The 25809-nt window shown below is 37.7% G+C and overlaps 2 protein-coding genes across 5 annotated transcripts in view; both read left to right on the forward strand.

The window, feature by feature from the left end:
• Positions 1-20984, forward strand: part of grk4 (G protein-coupled receptor kinase 4) — a 37896-nt gene extending 16912 nt beyond the window's left edge. Inside the window, exons 7-16 of one of the 2 annotated variants that reach the window (XM_089005878.1) lie at positions 964-1027; positions 1889-2029; positions 6414-6604; positions 7141-7178; positions 8241-8330; positions 9429-9637; positions 12318-12455; positions 13355-13492; positions 13976-14153; positions 15306-20984. In XM_089005878.1, coding sequence (XP_088862004.1) covers positions 964-1027; positions 1889-2029; positions 6414-6604; positions 7141-7178; positions 8241-8330; positions 9429-9637; positions 12318-12455; positions 13355-13492; positions 13976-14152 — 1186 coding nt within the window. In that variant the 3' untranslated portion in view covers position 14153; positions 15306-20984. The remainder of the gene's footprint in view (positions 1-963; positions 1028-1888; positions 2030-6413; positions 6605-7140; positions 7179-8240; positions 8331-9428; positions 9638-12317; positions 12456-13354; positions 13493-13975; positions 14154-15305) is intronic. The other variant, XM_089005877.1, reaches the window with a different exon arrangement.
• A 1433-nt stretch (positions 20985-22417) lies between these two features.
• The window catches only part of htt (huntingtin), a 50821-nt gene continuing 47429 nt past the window's right edge, over positions 22418-25809 (forward strand). For all 3 annotated transcript variants that reach the window (XM_089006155.1, XM_089006157.1, XM_089006156.1), the window contains exons 1-3: positions 22418-22870; positions 24461-24544; positions 25505-25625. In XM_089006155.1, coding sequence (XP_088862281.1) covers positions 22773-22870; positions 24461-24544; positions 25505-25625 — 303 coding nt within the window. In that variant the 5' untranslated portion in view covers positions 22418-22772. The remainder of the gene's footprint in view (positions 22871-24460; positions 24545-25504; positions 25626-25809) is intronic.

Raw genomic sequence — 25809 nt, forward strand, 5'->3', positions numbered from 1 at the left:
ACCATTTTTTTGTGTGTCCTAACTGACATCAGAAAAACGTTTTATGGCATCTAAAACACCCAAAACACGCAGGCTGCTATTTTTAGTCAAATCTAAAACACCAATAAAAATGAATTAAAGTGTCCAAAAACTACTTCAACACGACCACGGAAATGGCGAGTTTCAGTAGGTCCCGCCCCCTTGTTCGTGACGTCACGCAAGGATACTCCTTCACAAACTGCCTTGCTCCAGAATCAAAGCAATGGCTTCAGAGAGTTCAGATTCGGAAAAAGATGCTTTCTTGTTACTCATCCAGTTATGAATATGATTCAAATACAGTAAAGTCTCGTTATATCGATATTCAAGGGAGTCCGAAAAAATATCGATATAACCGGGACTATCGATATATCTGACCCTGTTTGCATGTAATTTTCTCCGTGCGTGCATAGAAATAGTATCGATATAACCGGGACTATCGATATATCCGATATCGATATAACGAGACTTTACTGTAACGAGACTTTACTGTAGTTCTGAAGAGGAAAACATAAATTTTTGCAATCGATTCAAGAAGTCCTCCGTCTCATTTTGAGGCGTCTGGACTCCAATGTAGCGCCCAGAAAATGCACAAGATGGCGCCCAAGCTCCGTTGGAAATGGGCTGATTTGTCTGCTGGGAATTTGTGTCAACTAGTATCAAATAGTAGTCTTGGTGCAACACGCAACAATTCACCATTGCATTATTTATGTTTTTTCCTTCTAATGTCGAAGTTTTTTGGGTATTTTAGATGCTATAAAACGTTTTTCTGATGTCAGTTAAGAAACAAAAAAATGGTGTCGGTTGTCCTTTAATAATGAATGATAATTGACATGACAGAAAACTGAAGTGGTGTGAATAAATGAAATTAAATTAGTATTATGTTCAGTCTCCAGGTTCAGGTGGCATTTTAACTTAGCTGTAATTCTTCCTATCTTTCCATTCTAGGCAACCAGTAACCAAAAATACCTTCAGACATTACAGAGTACTAGGAAAAGGTGGATTTGGTGAGGTGAGTGTCTTCAAGATACAGTGATACCTCGGTTTACGAACCCCTTGGCTCACCAACAGTTCGGTTTATGAGTGTTACATTTATGAAAATTTCACCTTGGCATACAAACTTTACCTTGGCATACGGACTTTTTCCGTACACGGAGCTGCCTCAATGAGTGATGTGTCGTTTGCGAACGAACCCATTCTTTTAACAACAAAATGGCAGCCGACTGTTTTTGTCCTCTATTCCGCCCCCAGTCTTCGGTTAAAGGCACGTGATTGGTCAAGAACGCAGCAGTGAGGGGGGTGGTTTAAACATTAGTGTAGCTATTACCCCAGCTAAACAGAACACAATTGATGAGGAACTAGATAAAATTATCACAAAGAAAGCACCTACATTCCTCAAGATAGTGAAAGAAGAAGGCTACGTTCCTCATCGAGTGTTTAATGCTGATGAAACTGGCCACTCCATTCCATCAAGCCATCAATGACCATCACAAAGGTAAATAAAACGACTTTATTATACAGTACAGTTTATTTCTTTAATTATAATACCATTGCACATTTATTATACACAAAATAAGGTATATTTTGTGTAGTTTTAAGGCTTAGAAAATGAGAAAGTAGAAAATGATGTTTTATTGGGAGCTGGGAACGGATTATTCTCATTTTAATGGTTTCCTATGGGACATTAATTTTTGGGATACACACTTTTGGCCTTACACACTCTGTCTGGGAACCAATTAAGTTCGTAAGCCAAGGTATCACTGTATTCTTAACAAGGTACCTTTCATGCGCATACTCCATTCAATATTGTGTTGACTTACTTTCTAATGCCAAACTGTTTATTCTTGTCTTTGCTACTTTGCTTTTTTTCCAGGTTTGTGCCTGCCAAGTGCGTGCCACCGGTAAGATGTACGCCTGTAAAAAGCTGGAAAAGAAACGTGTGAAGAAAAGAAAAGGTGAAGCAATGGCACTAAACGAAAAACGAATTTTAGAAAAAGTTAACAGTAGTTTTGTAGTAAGTACTACCTTTTTCTTATTCAACCTTTCAATCAAATTGTATCGTGTGTGTGCGTGTGTGTGTTTGTATGATTAGTCTTGTGAGGACCACTAACATTTTATATCACACATAGTGAGGACATTTTGGACAAGTGAGGACCTTTTGGCCAGTCCTCCCAAGTTTTTATTCTAAAGGCTTCTAGAGGGTCTATATATGTATCTGTTAAAGTTTCAGAGAGGTCCTCACAAATTCACCCAAAATGATTTTTTGGTGTGTATTTTCATTTCACTTGGATACACACACTTTTTACTCACCGTGTGTGTGTGTTTATGTGTGTGTGTGTGCTTGGTTAATGAGAGGGAAAAGTTCATACCACAAAAAAGTAAAAGGATATTTCAACCAAATTCACTACAGGGGTGAGGACTTTGAATGTAGCCATTCAGAAACCTCACTCCTGCTGTTATTTCAGTTTCAAGTCCACTTTTTATTGCTTTGTTTTTAAAGAAGTTGAAGTAGGAAATGGGGTGACATTTAATGTTCAAATGTAACACTAGTTCTTATCTAAACTTATCAGCAACGGTGGTCCTCATTCCTTTAGCTGGGGTTATCAGGACCTCACAAAACTGTTGAAACAGGAATGTGTGTTTTGTGTGTGTGTGTGTGTGTGTGTGTGTGCGTGCGTGTGCGTGTCTATGTGTGTGTCGTTTTGTGACTGTAAATGGAACAAATGGCATATTTGCAAAAAAATCATAATCAGCAACCAAATGCACAGCTATTTTGCATTTTGATATAAGTTTTGAGTGTGTTTCCAGGAAAAAGAGAAGAAATTGCATGAAACTGTACACGTGAAAAACAAATCAAATGCCGCATGGTCATTTTGAGCAACTGCAGGTCATTCTCGGCTGCGGCTTTATTGCTGATGAGGATTTTGCAAACATGTTTACTTTTATTTCATTTGCAGTTATCTTATGAGAGTGTTTGTGAAATGGTTCCATGACAGGAATGCTGATAAAATGCAGCCTTAAAGGACAACCGACACCATTTTTTTTGTTTCCTAACTGACATCAGAAAAACGTTTTATAGCACCTAAAATACCCAAAACATGCAGGCTGATATTTTTAGTCAAATGCAAAACACCAAGAAAAATGACTTCAAGTGTCCCAAATCTGCCATAAATGAACTCGAAACTGGGCAGATTCAGAAAGTCCCGCCCCCTTGTTCGTGATGTCACGCCAGGATACTCCTTCACAAACTGCCTTGCTCCAGAATCAAAATAATAATAATAATAAATTTCATTTGTCAGTGCCTTTCAAAACTCTCAAGATCACTTTACAGTCACTGGATCAGTTTTTCTGTGAGTGGGCAGCGGCAGCCACACGCGCCAACCCGGAATAACTCAAATAAATAAAAAACTAGCTAGCTAGCTAATAGATAGCCAGCTAGCTAATAGATAGCAAATAGATAGCCAGCTTACCAGATAGCTAATAGATAGCCAGCTAGCTAGCTAACAGATAATGTTCACTCAACCTGGAATAACTCAAATAGATAGAACGTTAGCTAGCTGGCTAATAGATAACTACAATATAGTCGTTGAAGTTGTTACATTGTGATGATGGCTGAGCTATGTTGAGCGTCTTGCCAAGAGTGAGTCATGTTGCTCACTCACAAACACGCAAGGAGAATGGAGTAGGCTTTTTTTGCCGACCCTTACAAGCCTGCGTCACCCGAGGGGATTGACATGGTTTTCTTCGCGCACGTTTGTGTGTTGGTTTTCTCTGCTGCAGGCAGAACTGATGACTCGCCATGTTCCTCTCTATCTATCTACAAGAGCTGCTCTGTTGCTAAGCAACGCTGTCCAAACAGCAGTCGCAAGGAGAAGAGTCAAGTGCTCTCTGAAAACCCTCATGGCGCTCTCCTGTTCTTTTTTTTCTTTTTCTTTTCGGGGCTCTCTGTTCGTCAATAGATAATGTGACCTGATGTTTTCACATTTTAACTCATTGTGATACATTGGCTCATGAACTTAATTGGTTCCCAGACAGTGTGTAAGGTGAAAAGTGTGTATCCCAAAAATTAATTTTCCATAGGAAACCATTAAAATGAGAATAATCCGTTCCCAGGTCCCCATAAAACATAAATTTCTACTAAATAAGCCTTAAAACTACACAAAATAGACCTTATTTTATGTATAATAAATGTGCTATGGTATTATGATTAAAGGAATAAACTGTACTGTATAATAAAGTCGTTTTATTAACCTTTGTGATGGTCGTTGATGGCTTGATGGAATGGAGGGGCCGGTTTCATCATCATAATAATAATACATTTAATTCATAAGCGCCTTTCAAAACTCTGAAGGTCACTTGACAGTCACAGGATAGGTTTTTTTCTGTGGGTGAGCAGCGGCAGCCACACGCGATCGCGTTCACTCAACCCGGAAGTAACTCAAATAGCTAGAAAGCTAGCTAGCTAATAGACGGCTAATAGCTAGCGCTCATTCAGTTGGGCTGGTGGTCAGTTTATATCAGCTTTTGGTAAATCCGTCAGGTTGTTAGCTAGTCAGTTGGTCAGTCAGGTCGTTAGCTATTGGTTGGCCGGTTAGTTAGTCAAAAATACACTCAGCTAGCTTGTTATTTACAAGTAGTTTTTTAACTAGTTAGCTCACCAGCTAGTGCGCAAACTCTTTTCAGACAGACAAGAGGGGTTGTTCGTTTTAACAGCTACTAGCTAAAGTGACTGAGTGACTAGCTATTAGCTATTAGCCTTGAAGGAAGTCAGCGCCGGCATTCTAAAATATATTGGCTTGAAGGAAACAATGTCTTCTTTCCTGCTAAAATAAACAAAAGGGTGACCAATCTTTGGCAACCAAAGATCGGTAGCATCATATTTATCCTTCTATCCCCCTTTATGCTTTGTAATTTTTATTTTATTGGGGGTGCCCATGATATCTCACAGGAATTTTCCCACACCCTCTCATGCACATTTACTTTCGACCTACTCGAAAGCAGATGGAATCGCTCCCGATGGCTGGAACATCCTGCTCTTACAAGACTGATACACTCAAAGCCACATATACAATAGCCAGCATGTCATTGACCCTCAAGGGAGTGAAGGGACGGTTGGTGGGAATAATGAGGGCGAAATAGAGAGCAAGAAGGAAATATATGAGCATACGGAGGGGCGAGAAGCTTCTTTTAAAGGACGACCGACGTCTCCGGACAAGTTGTGTCCATAATTTGTAAAATGGCTTCAAATGACTTCTACTCAGCGCATTTTAATAAGATTCCACCGCATATAGCTATATTTTACGTTTTAAGACTCGCGCTGAATATTCAGGAAGTCTTGTTTTTGAGTTGATGACGAGTCCGTACGTGACGTCACTGAAGGAACGCCCCCTGACCAAAAACAGACACATTGTAGCAGTCCTTCCATCACGTCAATGTATTTTGCTGTATTGTTTGATCTGAAAACCTTGTGTTGCACCCAAAAGCCGCCAGAAGAGGGTGTCCAAGCTCCATATAAGGAATTTATCAGCCTGTGGAAACGGAGGTGGCCACAGGAGGTCGCCATTTTGTGCCTCTGGTGATCTGGTGATCGTTTCTCCCCAATGTTGCCTCAAAATAGCATGGAATAAATTCTTTAATCGATTGCAAACATGTATGCTTTCCTCTTCAGAACTATTTGAATCATATTCATAACTGGATGTGTAACAAGAAAGCATATTCTCCGAATCTGAAGCCATTGTTGTGATTCTCAAGCAATGCAAGACGTCTTGGTGTGATGTCACGAACTGGGGGCGGGACTTTCTGAAAATGCCCAATTCGCATCTCTATTTTTTGCAGATTTTGGACACTTTAAGTCATTTTTATTGGTGTTTTGCATTTGAATAAAAATATCACACTGCGTGTTTTGGGTATTTTAGATGCTATAAAACGTTTTCCTGATGTCAGCTAAGAAACAAAAAAGTGACGTCGGTTGTCCTTTAAACTCAGTCTTGTGCATAACGTTTAGTATTCATTGACAAATGGATTGAGAAAGCTTCTTTATTAGGTCATTAATCAATGAATCAATGAATCAATCAGAGGTTGGTCCTATGCTCTGAAATCTATAATTTTTTTTGGGTTTCCTAACTGACATCAGAAAAACGTTTTATAAGCATCTAAAATACCCAAAACATGCAAGCTGATATTTTTATATGTATATTCTAATTCTCCATTACAGTGTGAATGATATATTGAAGTGTATGTTAGCATGTTAGCATGTATGTGAATGCTATGTAATGATTGTACCCCTCGTCTCTTACCTTTTTTATTCCCTCTGTGTCTTCTACCCCATATTTTTTTCCCTACTTCCTTTCTCATCCTCCTTGCTACCTCTATCCTAATTTACCCCCTTTTTTTCCCAGGTTAGCTTAGCATACGCCTATGAGACCAAGGACGCCCTGTGCCTGGTGTTGACGATAATGAATGGCGGTGACTTAAAATTCCACATCTACAACATGGGCAATTCTGGCTTTGATGAACAGAGAGCCATCTTTTACGCTGCTGAGATCTGCTGTGGCCTTGAGGACTTGCACCGAGAGAGAATCGTCTACAGGTTAGCAAAAAAATGGGCTTGGGAGTTAACTCAGTTGATACTGGTTCGCTTTTCATGATCAAACACTCCATTGTAATTGTAGCATTTGCTAAAATGGGGGTGGGGGGGGGTAAAGCGCTGGTCAGACCTCTGGCAAGTGTTTTTCCGTCCTACAAGGGGGCTGCATTTGCCTTTTGTACAGCCACCCCCATTTCAAGCTCAGATAACTCCAGATGCATATAACTTAGTAATTAACTCATTTTTTTGTGATGAAAGAAGCTCGTCTAAGGTTTCTTACGTGTTTACGTCGCCCTAAAACTTAATATTCTGTGGGTCTTGCAATTTGAGTGAAAATGACAAAAACCCTGGCACTGGAGTGGACACATTTGTTGCACATTGTCTGGCAGTGAATGAGTTAATGACTGATTTTTTTATTTTTTTTTAGTTCTCAGTCTGTGACATTGTGTTTCCACAACATAGATTATCTTTGTTTATCATATTTATGACTGCTAAATGAAAATTTGGCTCACAATATGTTGATTTTGTCTCTTTTCCAGGGATTTAAAACCAGAAAATATCCTTTTGGATGATCGTGGTACGTCCTTGTTTCTTCTTTCACATACAGTATATAATAATAATGATAATAATGATAATAATAGTTATAGTTATAGTAATAATCATAGTAATAATAATAATAATCCGTTTGATATATAAGCGCCTTTCAAAACTCTCAAGGTCACTTTACATTCACAGAATAAGTTTTTTTCTGTGGGTGAGCAGCGGCAGCCACACGCGCCAGCGTTCACTCTACCCGGAATAACTGAAATAGATAGAAAGCTAGCTAGCGAGCGAGCAAATAGCTAGCTAACAACTAGCCAGCTAGATACCTCGCTAGCTAGATAGCTAATAGATAACCAGCTAATACTAGGGATGTGATAATAATAATAATTCATCACACATTTAATAATAGCATATTAAAGTGCATTTAAATAGCTTTCAAATGATGTATAATAATAATAATACATTTCATTGATACACGCCTTTCAAAACTCTCAAGGTCACTTTACAGTCACATGATAAGTTTTTCTGTGGGTGAGCAGCGGCAGCCACACACGCCAGCGTTCACTCAACCCGGAATAACTCAAATAGATAGAAAACTAGCGAGCTAGCCATCTACTAGCTATCTGGTCAGCCAGCCGGCGAGCCATTAAACATCCATCAGCTAGCCAGCTAGCTCTCTAGCCACCTGAGTAGCAAATAGATAGCCAATAGAATGCCAACGAGCTAAAAGCTCAGGTAAAAATTACCCACAAAATAATCAACGTCAGCTATCAATAATATCTAGCTAGCTAGCCAGATAGCTAAAAACTAGCCAGCTGCTGATGTTACCTATTATTTGACTATTTTAAGTGGATTTTCACATACAGGTAAAAATGACCCACAACATAATCCTAGACAGCAAATAGATAGCTAGCTAAGTAGCCAGCAAGATAGCTAGCTAGATAGCCGGATCAATAAAAAGAGGGGAAATAAAATCCTTAAATGAAGTTTCTTGTTGATGACATCCAAAGAGTTAATGTTGAAAATGTTTTTGTTGGAATTTGCTGCTCAAAAGCAGCGAAGCAAATGTGAACGTGTGTCCGTCCGTCTTCCTTAGGGCACATTCGCATTTCAGACTTGGGTCTTGCTGTACAAATTCCTGAAGGCGAAACGATAAGAGGGAGAGTCGGCACTGTTGGATACATGGGTATGAAGTGGCGTTCTTCTCAAACGCAGTACAGTGATACCTCGGTTTACGAAGCCCTTGGCTTACCAACTTTTGGCTTTACGAACGTTACATTTATGGAAATTTAACCTTGGCATAAAAACTATTTTTCGGGATACACACGGAGCGCCACAATGAGTGATGTGTCGTTTGGTGAACGAGCCCGTTCTCCTAAGAACAAAATGGCAGCCGACTTGGTTTTGTCCTCTATTCCCCGCCCCCAATCTTCGGTTAAAGGCACGTGATTGGTCAAGAACGCAGCAGTCAGTGGGCGGGGATGGGGGGTGGGGTTAAACATTAAAGAGACAGGCAGACGAGTGAGAAAAGGGATAGAAAACAGTAAAATTCGGACTTGTTTCAACTTTGATAGATTTGGGAGCAGAGTGTAGACTGCAAGGTTAAAATATCCCATCAATCAGGCTCCACAAATAACCCGCACAAGCCATCTGTACACTTGATGCAAAAAGCTATCAACCCAGCTAAACAAAATACAATTGATGAGGAACAAGGTAAAATTATGGCAGAGAAAGCCCCTACAAGGGATCATTCCTCAAGATGGTGAAAGGCTACGTTCCTCAATAATAATAATAATACATTTCATTTCAAAACTCTCAAGGACACTTTACAGTCACAGGATATTTTTTCTGCGGGTGAGCAGCGGCAGCCACATGTGTCAAGTGTATAATGCTGATGAAAGCGGCCACTCCATTCCATCAAGCCATCAACGACCATCACAAAGGTCAATAAAATGACTTTATTAGACAGTGCAGTTTATTTCTTTAATTATAATACCATAGCACATTTATTGTACATAAAATAAGGTCAATTTTGTGTAGTTTTAAGGCTTCAAAAATTAGAAAATGATGTTTTATGGGGACCTGGGAACGGATTATTCTCATTTTAATGGTTTCCTATGGGAAATGAATTTTTGGGATACACACTTTTCGCCTTACACTCTGTCTGGGACCCAATTAAGTTTGTAAGCCAAGGTATTTCCCTGTCTGTGAATGTCCCCCTGCCCCTTGTCAAAGTACCATTTCCAGTTTTTCTTCATCCTTCCTTCCTTCCTTCCTTCCACAGCTCCGGAGGTAATTCAGAACGAGAGTTACACCTTCAGTCCGGACTGGTGGGGTCTCGGCTGTCTTATTTTTGAGATGATTCAAGGCCAGTCGCCCTTTCGCAAGCGCAAGGAACGTGTCAAGCGGGAGGAGGTGGACAGACGAGTACGCGAGGATTCCGAGGAATACTCGGATAAATTTTCGGAGGAAGCAAAAGATATCTGCCGACAGGTGAGGGGGAAGGGATTAAAGTTGTGCTTGTTTGTTGCCTGCTTAAAAAGAAAAGACCTTCTCATTTTAGCGGTAGTAACTTCAGTTGGGTATCAGTAAAACAATGATTATGTGATGTTTTGCCTTATTTGCAGCAATTAAATCATAAAATAGAAAAATATTGTTATTACAATAATAATAATTATTATTATTATTACAGTAATAATAATAATTATTATTATTCTAATAATTATTATAATAGTTATTATAATAGTTATTATAATTATTTTTAGAACTATTAGAACTTATTATTATAATTATTATCATATAATTATTATTAATTAATATTAAAATAATATTAATTAATATACTTAATATTTTTTATTAATTTATCGTTTTTTAGTAATTAATTATTATTAATAGATAGCCAGCTAATACTAGGGATGTGATAATAATAATAATTCATCACACATTTAATAATAGCATATTAAAGTGCATTTAAATAGCTTAATAAAATAGCTATCGTTTTTTAGTAATTAATTATTAGTAATTATTAATTATCATCGGGCAGTCAATGAGTTAATGTTTTTGTTTTCTGTTTTTTAGAGTTTTGCTCTGTTCTCACACATAATTATAATTATTATTGTTATAATAATAATAATAATAATAATACTATTGTAATATTATTATTATTATTATTTATAATTATAATAACATTCAGAATAATAATTATAATAATTATTATAATAATTATTACTATAATAATTATTAGAATTAGTATAATTATATTATTATATTTTATTTATATTATATATTAAATTAATTATATATATATATATATATATATATATATATATATATATATATATATATATATTAAATTTTTAAATTTCATGGTTTTGTATATACAGTAAATATCGATATCGGATATATCAATAGTCCCGGTTATATCGATATTTTTTCGGACTTCCTTGAATATCGATATAACGAGACTTTACTGTATATATATATATATATATATATATATATATATATATATATATATATATATATATATATAAGTAGCGAGGGATCACTGTACATCAAATAAGGTATATTTTGTGTAGTTTTAATGCTTATTGAGTCAAAAATTGTTTTATGGTGACCTGGAAACGGATTATTCTCATTTTTAATGATTTCCTATGGGAAATTAATGTTTGGAAGACACACTTTTCGCCTTACACACACTTTCTGGGAACCAATTAAGTTTGTAAGCCAAGGTATCACTGTATTGTTTTTTTTTGTTTATTTTTTGTAAATACGTTTTCCCTGCAAAAGCACTCATCAGTGGACCACAAGAGAGCGACTGAGCATATCTGTTTGGGAGCCACAGCGGATGAAACGTTTATTTGCGGCCTGCTGTGGAACATTCTGACCTGAGGTTCAACAGATTAGACGACTCCCCAGTGGGGGAGGATGAGTGGGGAGGGCATGAAGAAGAAGAAATGCTTCTGTTGAAAGGCGCTTAGAAATGAAATGTATGATTATTATTATTATGATTATCATTATTAAAAAAAGAAAGACGTGAATTGGGGACGAAAACTGGGGATGGTGCGAAGGAGTCATGGAATGTGGGTGAGCAACTGAAGCAACTCAAATAGATAGAAAGCTAGCTAATAATATAGCTAATAACTAGCCAGCTAGGTAGCTAACCAGATAGACAGCTAATAACCAACTAGTCAGCCAATATATAGCCAGACAGACAGACAGCAAATAGACAGCTGGCCAGGTAGCTAGCTAGATAGCAACCAGGTAGGCTAGGTAGCGAGCCAGATAGCAAATAGCTACATCGACATCTGGATAGCCAGATAATAATAATAATAATAATAATAATAATAATAATCATCATCATCATCCATTTAATTTCTAAGCGCCTTTCAAAACTCTCAAGGTCACTTTACAGTCACACTTTACAGTTTTTCTGTGGGTGAGCAGTGGCAGCCACACGCGCCAGCGTTCACTCAACCACTAATAATAATAATAATAATAATAAATATTCTGTTATAAATATTCTGAATAATAATAATACATTTGATTTATAAGCTCCTATCAAACTCTCAAGGTCACTTTACAGTCACAGGAGACTTTTTCTGCGGGTGAGCAGCGGCAGCCACACGGCGCCAGCGTTCACTCTACCCGGAATAACTGAAATAGATAGAAAGCTAGCTAGCTAGCCATCTACTAGCTATCTGGTCAGCCAGCCGGCGAGCCATTAAACCCAGAAGTTACTCGGCAAGAAAGCTCGCTAGCTAATAGATAGCTAACAGATAGCTAGCTCGGCCTTCACTCAACCAGGAAATAACTCAGCTAGAAAGCTACGTGGCTAATAGATAGCTAACAGATAGCTAGCTAGGCCTTCACTCAACCCGAAAGTAACTCAGATAGAAAGCTAGCTAGCTAATAGACAGCTAATAGATAGCTAAGTAAGTCGGATAGAAAGCTATCTAGCTAATAGATAGCTAACAGATAGCTAGGTAGGCCTTCACTCAACCCGAAAGTAACTCAAATAGAAAGCTAGCTAGCTAATAGATAGCTAAGTAACTCGGATAGAAAGCTATCTAGCTAATAGATAGCTAACAGATAGCTAGCTAGGCCTTCACTCAACCTTAATGTCCGAGTACATCATCTATTTGATGCTAATTGTTGTTTTTCTTCCTACTAGCTGCTGGCTAAAGATCCCAAGATTCGTCTGGGTTGTCAGGGTCACGGTGCCATCGAGGTCAAGCAACACTCGATCTTCAGGAACATCAACTTCAAACGATTGGAGGCTAACATGCTAGAACCTCCTTTCAGCCCAGATGTAAGAGCAGCATGCCTGCACACATGAGGGGGGGGGGGGGGAATAAACCACCTTGTCACCAATGCACGTCGCTTACTATTTAGCCGATCTTTTGAGGTGCTTCAAGAAGGCCTTAGATGTCATTTTATTTTTAATCTAAAATTGAAACTGACTTCCATGAAAGGAAAAAAAAAATCTCTCATAGAAATTGAAAGTAGAGTAGTAGAATAACACAGTGATCCATCGGTGAGAAGGTTTCTTCAGCCGTCAACTGTACTCCTTTCAAGGTATCGCCAAAATAATAAAATCCTAATAAAATCATAATAAAATAATAAAACAATGAAATAATCATAAAATAATAATAAAATAATGACATAACAAAATAACAACATACTATAATAATACTATAATAATAATAATAATAATAATAATAATCATAATAAAATATAATAATATCATAATATATTAATATAATAATATAATTATAATATCATAATATAATAATATCATAATATCATTATATCATAATAATATAATAATATAATAGTAAAATAGTAATATGGTAATATAGTAATATAGTAATATATAATAATATAATATAATAATAATAATAATAATAATAATAATAATAATAATAATAATATAATATATATCATATATCATAATGCGATAATTTAATAATTTAATAAACATATAATCATATTATAATAATATACTAATAATAACAACAATAATAATAATAATACATTTCAAGGACACTTTACAGTCATAGACAAGCATATCTACTATAATAAATAAAATAATAATAAATAAAATAAGTAAAATGCATTTCCAATGCGCCTTTCTTGGTCGTTTCAGCTTCAACAGCCCCTTTTTTTGAACTGCATGTTGTTGGTCTTTCCATCTTCTTCTTCCGTTAGCCTCGGGCAGTCTACTGCAAAGACGTCCTTGATATCGAGCAGTTCTCCACTGTCAAAGGTGTGAACCTTGACCCCACCGATGACGACTTCTACCACAAGTTTGTCACAGGAAGTGTCTCCATCCCGTGGCAGAATGAGGTAATTGCAGGATGATGTCATTTTCCTCCCCGCAGCTCATGCCACACAGTACACGCCTACCTTTGTGTCAATAAATAATAACAATAATCCATTTCATTTATCAACGGGCCATGAATGTTGGATTTAGCTTTCTAGCTGACTGGCTGTAAGCATGCTAGCTGTTGGCTATCTGGCTATCTATTAGGCCACCAGCCATGACATTTTATCCACTTGCCCATGTAGGAGTTGTAGCAAGGTACTAACGTGGTGTGCATTACCACCCGATATTCCCCCGAGGGCAACAGGAGTCTTATTAGCGAGCTAGCTGGCTATTAGCTTTCGAGCTGACTGGCTGTAAGCTGGCTAGCTGTTGGCTATCTGGCTATCTATTAGCTATTATTTGCTATCCATTTGCTAGCTAGCTAGCTAGCTTTCTAGCTGACTGGCTGTAAGTGTGGCAAAAGCTTCTTGTCGACATTTGTAATAACAATCTCCTTCCTATAGATGATTGAAATGGAGTGCTTCAAAGAAATCAATATCTATGAGACTGATGGGACATTATGTCCAGACCTGGACGTGAACCGGCCGAACCCTCCACCAAAGAGAGGCTTCTTCTACCGCTTGTTTAGAAGAGAGGCAAGTGCTAGCGCTTCGGCAACTCTCCGTGGGGGTGGGGGCTAAGGTACTTTCCCCCTTTTCTTCTTTCCTCTACTGTGCTTTGTCCCCAAAAAAAATCCCGTCAATGTGACTCCTGTCTCTTGTGATTGCAGCGTTTTCTTTTTAAAGGACAACCGACACCTCTGGACAAGTTGTGTCCATCATTTGTAAAATCACTTGAAATGACTTCTACTGAGCGTATTTTACAAAGATTACACGGCATATAGCTTATATTTTACCTTTCAAGACTCGCGCTGAAAATTCAGTAAGTCTTGTTTTCGAGTTGGTGACTATTCCCTAAGTGACGTCACGGAGGGAACACCCCTGACCGAGAAAGTGACACACAATGCATTTTGGGTACTTTGTTTGGTCTGAAAACTTCGTGTTGATGGCAAAATTCGAAGGAAAACACATAAATAACACGATGGTGAATCGTTGTGTGTTGCACAAAGACTACTATTTGATACTAGTTGACCCAAATTCCCAGCAGACAAATCAGCCCATTTCCAACGGAGCTTGGGTGCCATCTTGTGCATTTTCTGGGACGCCATATTACAATCCAGACGCCTCAAAATGACACGGAAGGACTTCTTTAATCTATGTCAAACATTTATGCTTTCCTCTTCAGAACTATTTGAATCATATTCATGACTGGGTGAGTAACAAGTAAGCATCTTCTCCCAATGTGAAGTCATTGTTTTGATTCTAGAGCGTCCTGGCGTGACGTCACAGACAAGGGGGCGGGACCTTCTGAAACTCGGCATCTCCGAGGTTATTTTGAAGTAGTTTTGGGACACTTTAAGTCATTTTTATTGGTGTTTTGCATTTGACTAAAAATATCAGCCTGCGTGTTTTGGGTATTTTAGATGTTATAAAACGTTTTTATCATCTCAGTTAGGAAACAAAAAAATGGTGTCGGTTGTCCTTTAGTTGAAAAATATGTTTTATGGCGGCCAGGGAACGGATTATTCTCATTTCAATGGTTTCCTATGGGAAATGAATGTTTGGAATACACACTTTTCACCTTAAACACACTTTCTGGTAACCAATTAAGTTCATAAGCCAGGGTATCACTGTCCTCTACCTGTTTCTGGCATCGTTCATGTGATTTCTTGTTTTCACGGCTATCTTTACTTCATATTAATATTTAAAATGACATATCCCTCCTCTTCCTCAGGTGTGTATTAAGGGCGGTTACAGTGACGATGAGTTTGAGGAGCCCTCGCGACTTTAAACCACTCCCTTTGCACCACCCAAAAACACCCCCCCTCCCCATCCCCCAAGTCGCTGACATCACCCCCTCCCCCTCCCACTTGACCCCGCTGACCTTTGACCCTAAACTCCAGCCCATTGCAAATCTTAGGAACTCAGTGAATGTTGACCCTGTATTTATGAGCTGTATTAAAAGTGTATTATAATTAAAAGAAAAAAAAGGACGAGTTAAAAGATTTTGTACCTTTGTACTTGAATTTATGTCTTAGATGTATATTTTCACTAAAGGTTGTATTGTACAAAAAAGCCATAAAAGTACCACTTGAATGCATACATATTTTAATTTTTTGGGTCTTTGGGAATAAGTATGGAAATGTTTTTTTTTTTTTAAAGAAGCACAGTTCAATTTTACTTTTCTCAATGTAGCATAAGGCATTTCTTTTTTGTGTGTGTGCTGTATGTGTTAATAATAATAATAATAATAATAATAATAATAACAATAATAATAATAATAATAATAATAATAATAATAATAATAATAATAATAATAATAATAATAATAATACATTTCATTTATAAGCGATTTGCTAGCTAGCCAATCGATAGCCACCAGATACCTAGCTAGATAGCCAGCCAGCTAGATAGATAGATAGATAGATAGATAGATAGATAGATAGATAGATAGATAGATAGATAGATAGCCAGCCAGAGCTAATAGATAGCAAATAGCTAGCAAATGATAATAATACTAATACAGTAAAGTCTCGTTATATCGATATTCAAGGGAGTCCGAAAAAATATCGATATAACCGGGACTATCGATATATCCGATATCGATATAACGAGACTTTACTGTAATAATATTACATTTCATTTATAAGCGCCTTTCAAAACTCTCAAGGTCACTTTACAGTCACAGGATCAGTTTTTCTGTGGGTGAGCGTTCACTCAACCCGAAACACACTCAAATAGAAAGCTAGCTAGCTAGATAGCCAATCGATAGCCAACAGATACCTAGCTAGGTAGCCAGCCAGCTAGATATTGAATAGATAGCTTGCTAGATAGATAGATAGCTAGCCAGCCAGATAGCTAGCTAGCCAGCCCGAGCTAATAGATAGCAAAACGATAAGAATACTACTACTAATACTACTACTACTAATAATAATAACAATAATAATAAATTTCATTTATAAGCGCCTTTCAAAACTCTCAAGGTCACTTTACACTCACAGGATTATTATTATTATTATTATTATTATATTATTATTATTATTATTATTATTATCTGGCTATCCAGCTGTCTATGTAGCTATTTGCTATCTGGCTGGCTACTTAGCTGGATGTTTGCTATCTAGCTAGCTACCTGGCTAGCTGTCTATTTGTTGTCTGTCTGGCTGGCTATATATTGGCTCTCTAGTTGGCTATCAGCTGTCTATCTGGCTAGCTATCTATCTGGCTAGTTATTAGCTATATATTAGCTAGCTTTCTAGATATTATTATTATTATTGTTATCCCTTTTTATTGAATGATAGAATCTTATGAAAATTTGGACCTGTGGCTGACAGTCACTACATCTTGGTGGAAACACCTCTGTTGCTAAAAATGAACCACCATCTGTTCTGTCAGTAGCTTTTAGCCACTGAAGTGAAAAAAAAAACAACAAACATCTGTGCAGTACATCGTAAATACTACTATCCTACTGTAGTAGAGCTTATGCACCTACTGTACATTCAGTGATTTTAAGCTGTGGGTATACTAGATCAAGGAAACGCTGTTGTAATAGTGTTTACTCTTCCATTTAAAGGACAACCGACGCCACTGGACAAGTTCCGTCCATAATTTGTAAAATCACTTCAAATGACTTCTACTGAGCGTATTTTACAAAGATTCCACTGCATATAGCTATATTTTACGTTTTAGGACTTGTGCTGATTATTCAGGAAGTCTTGTTTTGGAGTTGGTGACGATTCCTGACGTGACGTCACGGAGGGAACGCTCCTGACCGAGAAAGCGACACACAATGTATTTTGGGTACTTCGTTTGGTATGAAAACTTTGAAATTAGAAGGAAAACACATAAATAACGCGATGGTGAATCGTTGTGTGTTGCACCAAGACTACTATTTGATACTAGTTGACACAAATTCCCAGCAGACAAATCAGCCCATTTCCAATGGAGTTTTTCTATGTGTTTTCCTTCTAATTTCGCCATCAACACGAAGTTTTCAGACCAAACAAAGTACCCAAAATGCATTGTGTGTCTCTTACTCGGTCAGGGGCGTTTCCTCCGTGACGTCACGTCGGGAATCGTCATCAAGTCAAAAACAAGACTTCCTGAATATTCAGCGCAAGTCTTAAAATGTAAAATATAGCTATATGCGGTGGAATCTTTGTAAAATGCGCCCAGTAGAAGTCATTTGAAGTTACAAATTATGGACGCAAGTTGTCCGGAGGTGTCGGTTGTCCTTTAAATCAAACATTAGTATGTTCTCTTTTAGAAATGGCTTTGAGGTGCTCAGTTTTGGCGGACGTGGTGGCTCTCCAAAACATTTATTTGGGGATGTCCTATTGAGGTGGTTAGCGTAACGTCCGACCATCTATTTTTAATGCTGTGAATACTAGTTTTTTTACACATTAGCTTACCGTGTACTTTGCATCATATCAAAATACAGCTTTTTTTACAAGTTCAATGCATTACATTAAATTTGATAGGACTTAAGTAAATCCAATCATTTCACGTCTCAAGTACTAATAGCTATCTATTCGCTAGAGAGTGGCTATTCGCTAGCGAGTGGCTATGTATTCGCTGGCTAATACCTAGCTGTTCGCTAGCGTGTGGCTAGCTATTCGCTAGCGAATATCTATCGATTCGCTCGCTATTAGCTATCTATTTGCTTGTTATTAGCTATCTATTCGCTAGCTATTGGCTATCTATTCACTAGCTATTAGCTATCTATTCGCTAGCTATTAGCTATCGATTCGCTAGCTAGCTAGCTTGCTATCTATTTGAGTTACTTTGGGGTTGAGTATTATTATTATTATTATTATTATTATTATTATTATTATTGTGTTTGTTTTGTTTACATGATCTTTAGGGGTGTTAGATGTTTGGTCTGCCATTTTGTTTCACGTCTCAAGTACTAATAGCTATCTATTCGCTAGTGAATGGCTATCTATTCGCTAACGAGTGGCTATCTATTCGCTAGTGAGTGGCTATGTATTCACTGGCTAATGGCTATATGTTCGCTAGCGTGTGGCTAGCTATTCTCTAGCGAATATCTCTTCGCTGGCTATTAGCTATCTATTCGCTCGCTATTAGCTATCTATTTGCTATCTATTCACTAGATAGCTAGCTTGCTGTATATTTGAGTTACTTCGGGGTTGAGTGAACGCTGGCACGTGTGGCTGCCGCTGCTCACCCACAGAAAAAACGTAAACTGTTTCTTTACACGATCTTTAGGGGTGTTCATTGTTTGGTCTGCCATTTTGTTTCACGTCTCAAGTACTAATAGCTATCTATTCGCTAGCGAATGGCTATCTATTCGCTAGCGAGTGGCTATGTATTCGCTGGCTAATAGCTATCTGTTCGCTAGCGCGTGGCTTGCTATTCGCTGGCTAATAGCTATCTGTTCGCTCGCGTGTGGCGTGTGTGCTCGCTATTAGCTATCTATTCAATAGCTAACGGCTATGTATCTGTTTGCTATCTATTTGAGTTATATTAAAGATTCCACTTTGGTATTCTCTTGCCCGCCATTGCACATTCCATAATGACCATTCAAACGTGCCATGTACGTATCTGTTGCTGTCTTGAATCATTTGTTTGTCTTTGTTGTACTCAGGCATGCTCTGAAGCTGACTTTCTTGCCTTTGTAGATATTAGTTAGATACTTTTTAGTACTTCTAGCCTCAAAAACGTTGTACATTTTCGAACGCAAGCTGTAAAATCTTCATTTGCTCTCAAAAAGAGCAACTCATGGCTACACTTACTGTTTTCACCTGCAATGTTCATTACAATCTCCTCCACCTAACATTCATAACTAGGATCAGTATCTGAAACACATGACACAAAGTTAGCGGACATCAAGTTGCCTGCCCCATTTTCCCATTTTTTTTCCAATTTTTTTCCAATATAAAAAATATCAAATGAAATATGTACTATCTGTAAAACTGATGACAGATTGTCTTCGTAGTTTGTGCCAATTGCAAGAAGTACATTTGTGTCGTACAGGAGTGGTCCATCGATGAGAAGGATTCTTCTGCCGTCATCTGTACTTTTTTGAAGGTGTCGGACGTTTCGCTTCTTATCCAAGAGGCTTCGTCAGCTAACTATTTTTTGCTGGCAGTTTTGGCCCTATATATAAGACTGCAAAACCCTTCACTAAATAGCCACGGTGGGGTGAGGTTCAATTTGGATTGTTCCTATAACCGTCAGCGAACTAAAATCTTTTGCTGGTAGTTTAGGCCCTATATATATCCCTGTAGAGGTGCCAGACTCTGCTATTATTGGTCCCTGCACTCAGGTTGGGGGGGGAGTAGAGGACTACTCCCTGACGACAATGAGGTTAAAATCTTAGCAAAAGAAAATAGATGGTTTGAAAGGGGAGTAAAACAAACTATTTTCATAAAACAGCAAAACCCTTCACTAAATCTCCATGGTCGGGTGAGGTTCAATTTGGATCGTTCGTACAAGTGACTTCTTAGGCAACATAGGCTTAATTATGCTGATGATGTGATACCAAAGCAAATGGTGCAATCAAGCCAGTCGTAGACCCCGTACTCAGTCAGGACAATAGAGGTAATCAGTGTAGCAATAGGGATTAGTCCTCTGCTCCCCCCAAACTGAGAGCAGGGACCAATCATAGCAGAGTCTGGCACCGCCACACCTGGACAGTAGGGATATATATATAGGGCCAAAACTATTGAACCTCACCCCACCATGGCTATTTAGTGAAGGTTTTTGCTGTCTCATATTTTGTGCCAAAACTACCAGCAAAAAAAATAGTTCGCTGACGAAGCCTCTTGGATAAGAAGCGAAACATCCGACACCTTCAAAGAAGTACAAATGACGGTTGAAGATCGATTCTTCATGTATACTGTACTTCCGTCCATTTTGAAATAAATTCCTTTACTGACAGAAACCAACTTTAAATTAGTGAAAGGTTTTGAATGTCCACACTAAGTGCATTGTTATGCCTGTTTTAAAGAAATGCATATGTTTTATGACATAAGCACGTATTGTTTTGTAACACATCAGGTTTCTTGTATGTCTATGTAAATGACTTTTTAGTGCCAACATATCTCTGGTATGTGAGAACAGTTGAACATGACAAGGTGACCTGGAAAGACGGCCTTGTTTGAATATGATGAATGCATTCCTTCTCTAATTGGTTATTCAAGGCCTGGAGAACCACTTAGCCCTTCTCATTCTGTATAGATATATAGTGAATAGACATTTTAAGGAACGCTTGAACTGATATTCCAACAGGGCCTGGGACTTTTTTTTTCTCCCCTTTTCTAATTGTACAGTCATGTTGTTCAACCACTGCAGTCATTGTCAATTCTTGTACAAGTTGTATCACTGGTTGTTGTATCATATCTTACATTTGTAATTATGAAACAATACACTGCCATTTGTATAAAAGTTATCACCCGTGTCCTTACTCGTTCATATGTGCTAACGTTATTCAACGTTATTTACCTAGCTGGATACCTAGCTAGCTGTCTATTAGCTATCTATTTAGCTGGCTGGCTGCCTAACAACTATCTGTTAGCTATCTGGCTAGATAGGTATCTAGCTAGCTAGCTACTTTGCTATCTATCTATTTGCTGTCTATTGGGTATCTATCTAGCTAGCTCGCTGTCTCGCTAGCTATCTATTAGCTATCTGGCTATCTAGCTAGCTATCTATGAGCTAGCTAGCTTTATATCTACGGCGCTTGTAATGTATTATCACCAGCATTCGTTAGTATTACTGTGAAACAGCAATATAGGCATTTGTTTGTCTTGGAATAAAATGACCTTGAGGAGTAGTAGTTTTCAGCCAAAGTGGAACCAATCGGTTTTTTAGATTTTTTTTTTAATTGATTTTTTTGTGAACAGTTAGGAAAGGGAAAACATGGTCACATTGAGAATCATGTGATCCAGACATTAAAAAACAAAGTGTAGATCACATAACCATCTCAATAAAACGTTTTACATTTCTTTGCAATTCTACCGGTGCAATGTCTTGTTCACTGTGCCATATACGAAAGAAATGTAAACAAATAATGAAAAAATAAGAGAAAAAAAAAATAAAAAAATCAGCTATTTAATGAAATATTTCTGAGGAAACTGAGACAAATTCATAATAATAATAATAACAATAATAATAATAATAATAATAATAATAATAATAATAATACATTTCATTTCAAGCGCCTTTCAAAGCTATCAATGACACTTTACAGTCACAGACAGGCATAGGTACTATAATAAATAAAATACAAACACAAAATAGAATACAATAAATAACATACAATTAAAAATAGAAAGAAGGGAAAGAGCTACACAGAAAATGCAATTTTAAATTGGTGGCTTTTGAGATGGCATTTGAAGGTGGGAGGAGAATAGATTTCACTCAAGTTCTGTTGCTTCTTGGCTCCAATACAGAATGAAAAGGCGTTTCGATTGTGACACGTATGTGTGACAGGTTAAAAAGTACCTTATTTAGTATTTTGGTTACATTCACATAGTTACATTGGTTTATAAATGATATACATATATCTAAAATGTTTATTTAAACAAGGAACGCCTGCTTCGGGTAGTGTTTCGTGTCGGGCCGATTTACATTGTTGGACAGGAAGTTGTTGTGCGCATACGTTTGCATATCCTCTGGGCATTCGAAGTAAACCACGGTTGAGTCAAGACGTACACCTTACCATAGCGGAGAGCGCAACATACGGATGTTAGCAACAAAAGTATTATTTGGTTTAGCTTTCTGAAATTATATCAACAACTTTTGATGCAAAGCGTCATCTATGGATCTATCGCGCAGTCCCGTGACTGAAGAACAACAAGGGCGTGGGCGGGTTATGGGGCTATATAGCGAGTTCTGATTGGTTACTGACCATCCTTTGTAAACCTCATTGGTCGTTGAGAATCCCTTCGTCCTATTAACAATCTGTCAGTTTTGCTACTTCCTGATTTTTGCGGCTAACGCACAGCACCAAGTATGTCCAATCAACTCATATTTTTATTGCTAAGGTGCATTATGGCGACGTGTTAAAACGCACTTTGACCCATTGGAGTGGAGATAGCGAGCCTTGCAGGAGTTGTAAGCAAAGTGCGTTAGTGCCTCGCTGCTGCACTACGCACTGCTTACCGTGCGTGTGCTAATGCTACATAATTGTAAATAGTAGCAAGCCAGGCTAGCTTTCGTTTTGTGTTTTCCGAAAATGGCCACCATGGAGAAACTAATGAAGGCCTTTGAGTCGCTTAAGTCATTCCAGCAGCAACAGGGACCACCGACCGCCGAGGAGCTTGTCCAGAAACAGTAAGTGTTGTGTTTTTTTTAATCCATCATTGCTAGCTAACTTAGCTAGCTAACATCCAAACTGGACCATTCTGTTCCTCCGCAAATCATGAAAATGATCATTGCAGCCCCACGTATCATTTACACATTTGAAATGTACGTTGCACCGTTGACATATCTTGCGAGGCATGCAGCTGTGGAATTATTTTAATCATAATTTACTCAATTGCAATTCCTGAGCGTAATGTACCTTACTATTGTGTTAGCAGCAATTTTATTGGCCTATACCGTATTCGCTAACGAGTTGACTGATTGTAGGGATGTCACAAAATTGTTCAATCATAATTCATCACACATATTCTAATTTCCATATTAAAGTGCATTTGAATAGCTTTCAAATGATGTATAGAGTATTGCTCTATGACAAATAATAAGGAAATAATGGAATTTTTCAATTTCGAAATATGAGGGGATTTTCTGCCTGGAATTTCACAGTTAAAACAACATACGGCGAAAAAACATGGTAAAATGTTGAATTTAATTGATTTCAAAACTTGACCGGAACTTGTCTTCCCGGAACCTATGTTTATTCTCCAGACTTTTCGCACGGACTTGTTTTCTCGGTGGTCGATTTCGCTTTTTACGAGAAGCGATATTTGCTATCATTAACATGACTGCTAATATTTAATGACGAAAAGGGAATCGAAAATATCTCAAATTGATATTTAACAATGTTTGTGTTTCCCGTACGAACTTTCTTGTGTTCCGTAGCCATCTAAAAATGTGCACAAATCGTACAGAATACGACAAAATAAGGCCGGTTGACAGGTATGAAACAATGAAAATCTGTGACCGAGTTCTTTATTACAGTTTAAGCTATCATACCTTTCTTAGTTTTTGGTAGATCTTAACGAGTAAGGTACCATTGGAAAGCTTTTGAAATTCTAAACAAGAATAGAAAACACAAGAAAAGATTCAAAATATAAATGAGCAAATATCAACGATCGAATGCAGGCAGATTATAGTGAAATATCCAAAATGGCTGTCACTGAACACTAGGAAAGAAAATTGCAAGATCTAGAAATATATGCTAATGCTTATTTTTGCTTGAAATTTGGCAGTTATGGAGAAAAATATATATATGATACCACTTCTATGAGTTATTAAAATACAAGTTACTCACCTCTATAAACTGTAATGTTAGCAAAAAAGAGCATAAACTTTAATCCATTTTTTCCCCATTTCTCGTTGTCGTATTGGGAAATTTCAAGAACCAGCATGGAGGGAAACGTGTAATACGTCATCATAAGCTGCATAGTTTGGAAAATCCCACGAAAAACGATTACGTACTTCACAAAAATGCAATGATTTACCACTGCGAGTACAGAGTGCGCTCGCTTCACTGGACAGAAACAATCGCGGTGGAAAATAGGTCACTGTAGCGTACCTACATTCTGGCTCTTTGGCAAACCAAAAAAAGAAATAAAATCTACTGAAAATTCAGATAAACATCTAGTCTGCACAGATAGAAATCTGTGGTTGACAATCTGTGCAAATGCTTTTTTTTTTTTTTACAAAATTGTACAAAACTGTTCTATTTTCCCATCACAGGAAAAAAGAGCAGGCCACGACAAAAAAAGACAGAGTGACACACTGCTTGACAATATGTGAAAACATAGTAGCGCAGTCTCTCAGGTAAGTCTTGCTTGCAGGATTTCGTGTAAAACATTTAGCCACTAATTCTCAAAGTTGAAGTTGGGGAGTATGATTGAAATAGCATCATATGAAACAGTGTTGTGTTTTTGCATCTTTTTAGATAGAGTGATACCTCGGTTTTCGAACCCCTTGGCATACGAACTTTTTTTCGTGCACAGAGCTGCCTCAATGAGTGATGTGTCGTTCGCGAACGAGCCCATTCTTCTAGTAACAAAATGGCAGCCGACTGTTTTTGTCCTTTCTTCCCCACCCCCAGTCTTCAGTTAAAGCCACGTGATTGGTCAAAAACGCAGCAGTGAGGGGAAGTGGTTTAAACATTAAAGAGACAGGCAGACGACAGTGAGAGTTTCAACTTTGATAGTTCAAAGTGTAGACTGCAAGGTTAAAATATCCCATCAATCAGGCTCCACAAACAACCCGCACAAGCCATCTGTACACTTGATGCAAAAAGCTATCAACCCAGCTAAACAGAACACAATTGATGAGGAACAAGGTAAAATTATGGCAGAGAAAGCATCTACAAGGAATCCTTCCTCAAGATGGTGAAAGAAGAAGGCGACGTTCCTCATCAAGTGTTTAATGCTGATGAAAGCGGACACTCCATTCCATGAAGCCATCAACGACCATCACAAAGGTCAATAAAATAACTTTATTATACCGTACAATTTATTTCTTTCATTGTAATACCATAGCACATTTATTCTACATAAAATAAGGTCTATTTTGTGTCGTTTTTAGAAAATTAGAAAATAGAAAATGATGTTTTATGGGGACCTGGGAATGGATTATTCTTATTTTAAGGGTTTCCGATGGGAAATCTATTTTTGGGATACACACTTTTCCCCTTACACACTCTGTCTGGGAACCAATTAAGTTCGTAAGCCAAGGTATCACTGTATTGTAATACCGTTTTCCTCACTCTCTTCCTGCTTGGAGTAGAACATCTCCAGAGTTCCAGAAATTGCTTGGCATCGCAATTGAAATGTTCCTGCTCTGCAGTGACGACAGCGAATCGGATGTCCGAATGGTAGCCGATGAGTGCCTGAACAAAATAATCAAAGTAAGACAAAATAAAACCACTCTACTTATTCTTTCTCACCCTTTAATATTAAAATGCAGTCTTCAGTTAGTGCCAGCACTTAATTGTTATTACCAAACATTTGATCTTTTATCTACGGGTGTTAAAAATACAGTTGGAAGAAAATCCGGAATGTGCCTGATGCTCATTAAATTCTATCTTGATC

Source organism: Hippocampus bargibanti, linkage group LG10 (assembly GCF_051943395.1).
Source record: "Hippocampus bargibanti isolate YZ-2025 linkage group LG10, ASM5194339v1, whole genome shotgun sequence".
NCBI classification, from domain to species: Eukaryota; Metazoa; Chordata; class Actinopteri; order Syngnathiformes; family Syngnathidae; genus Hippocampus; species Hippocampus bargibanti.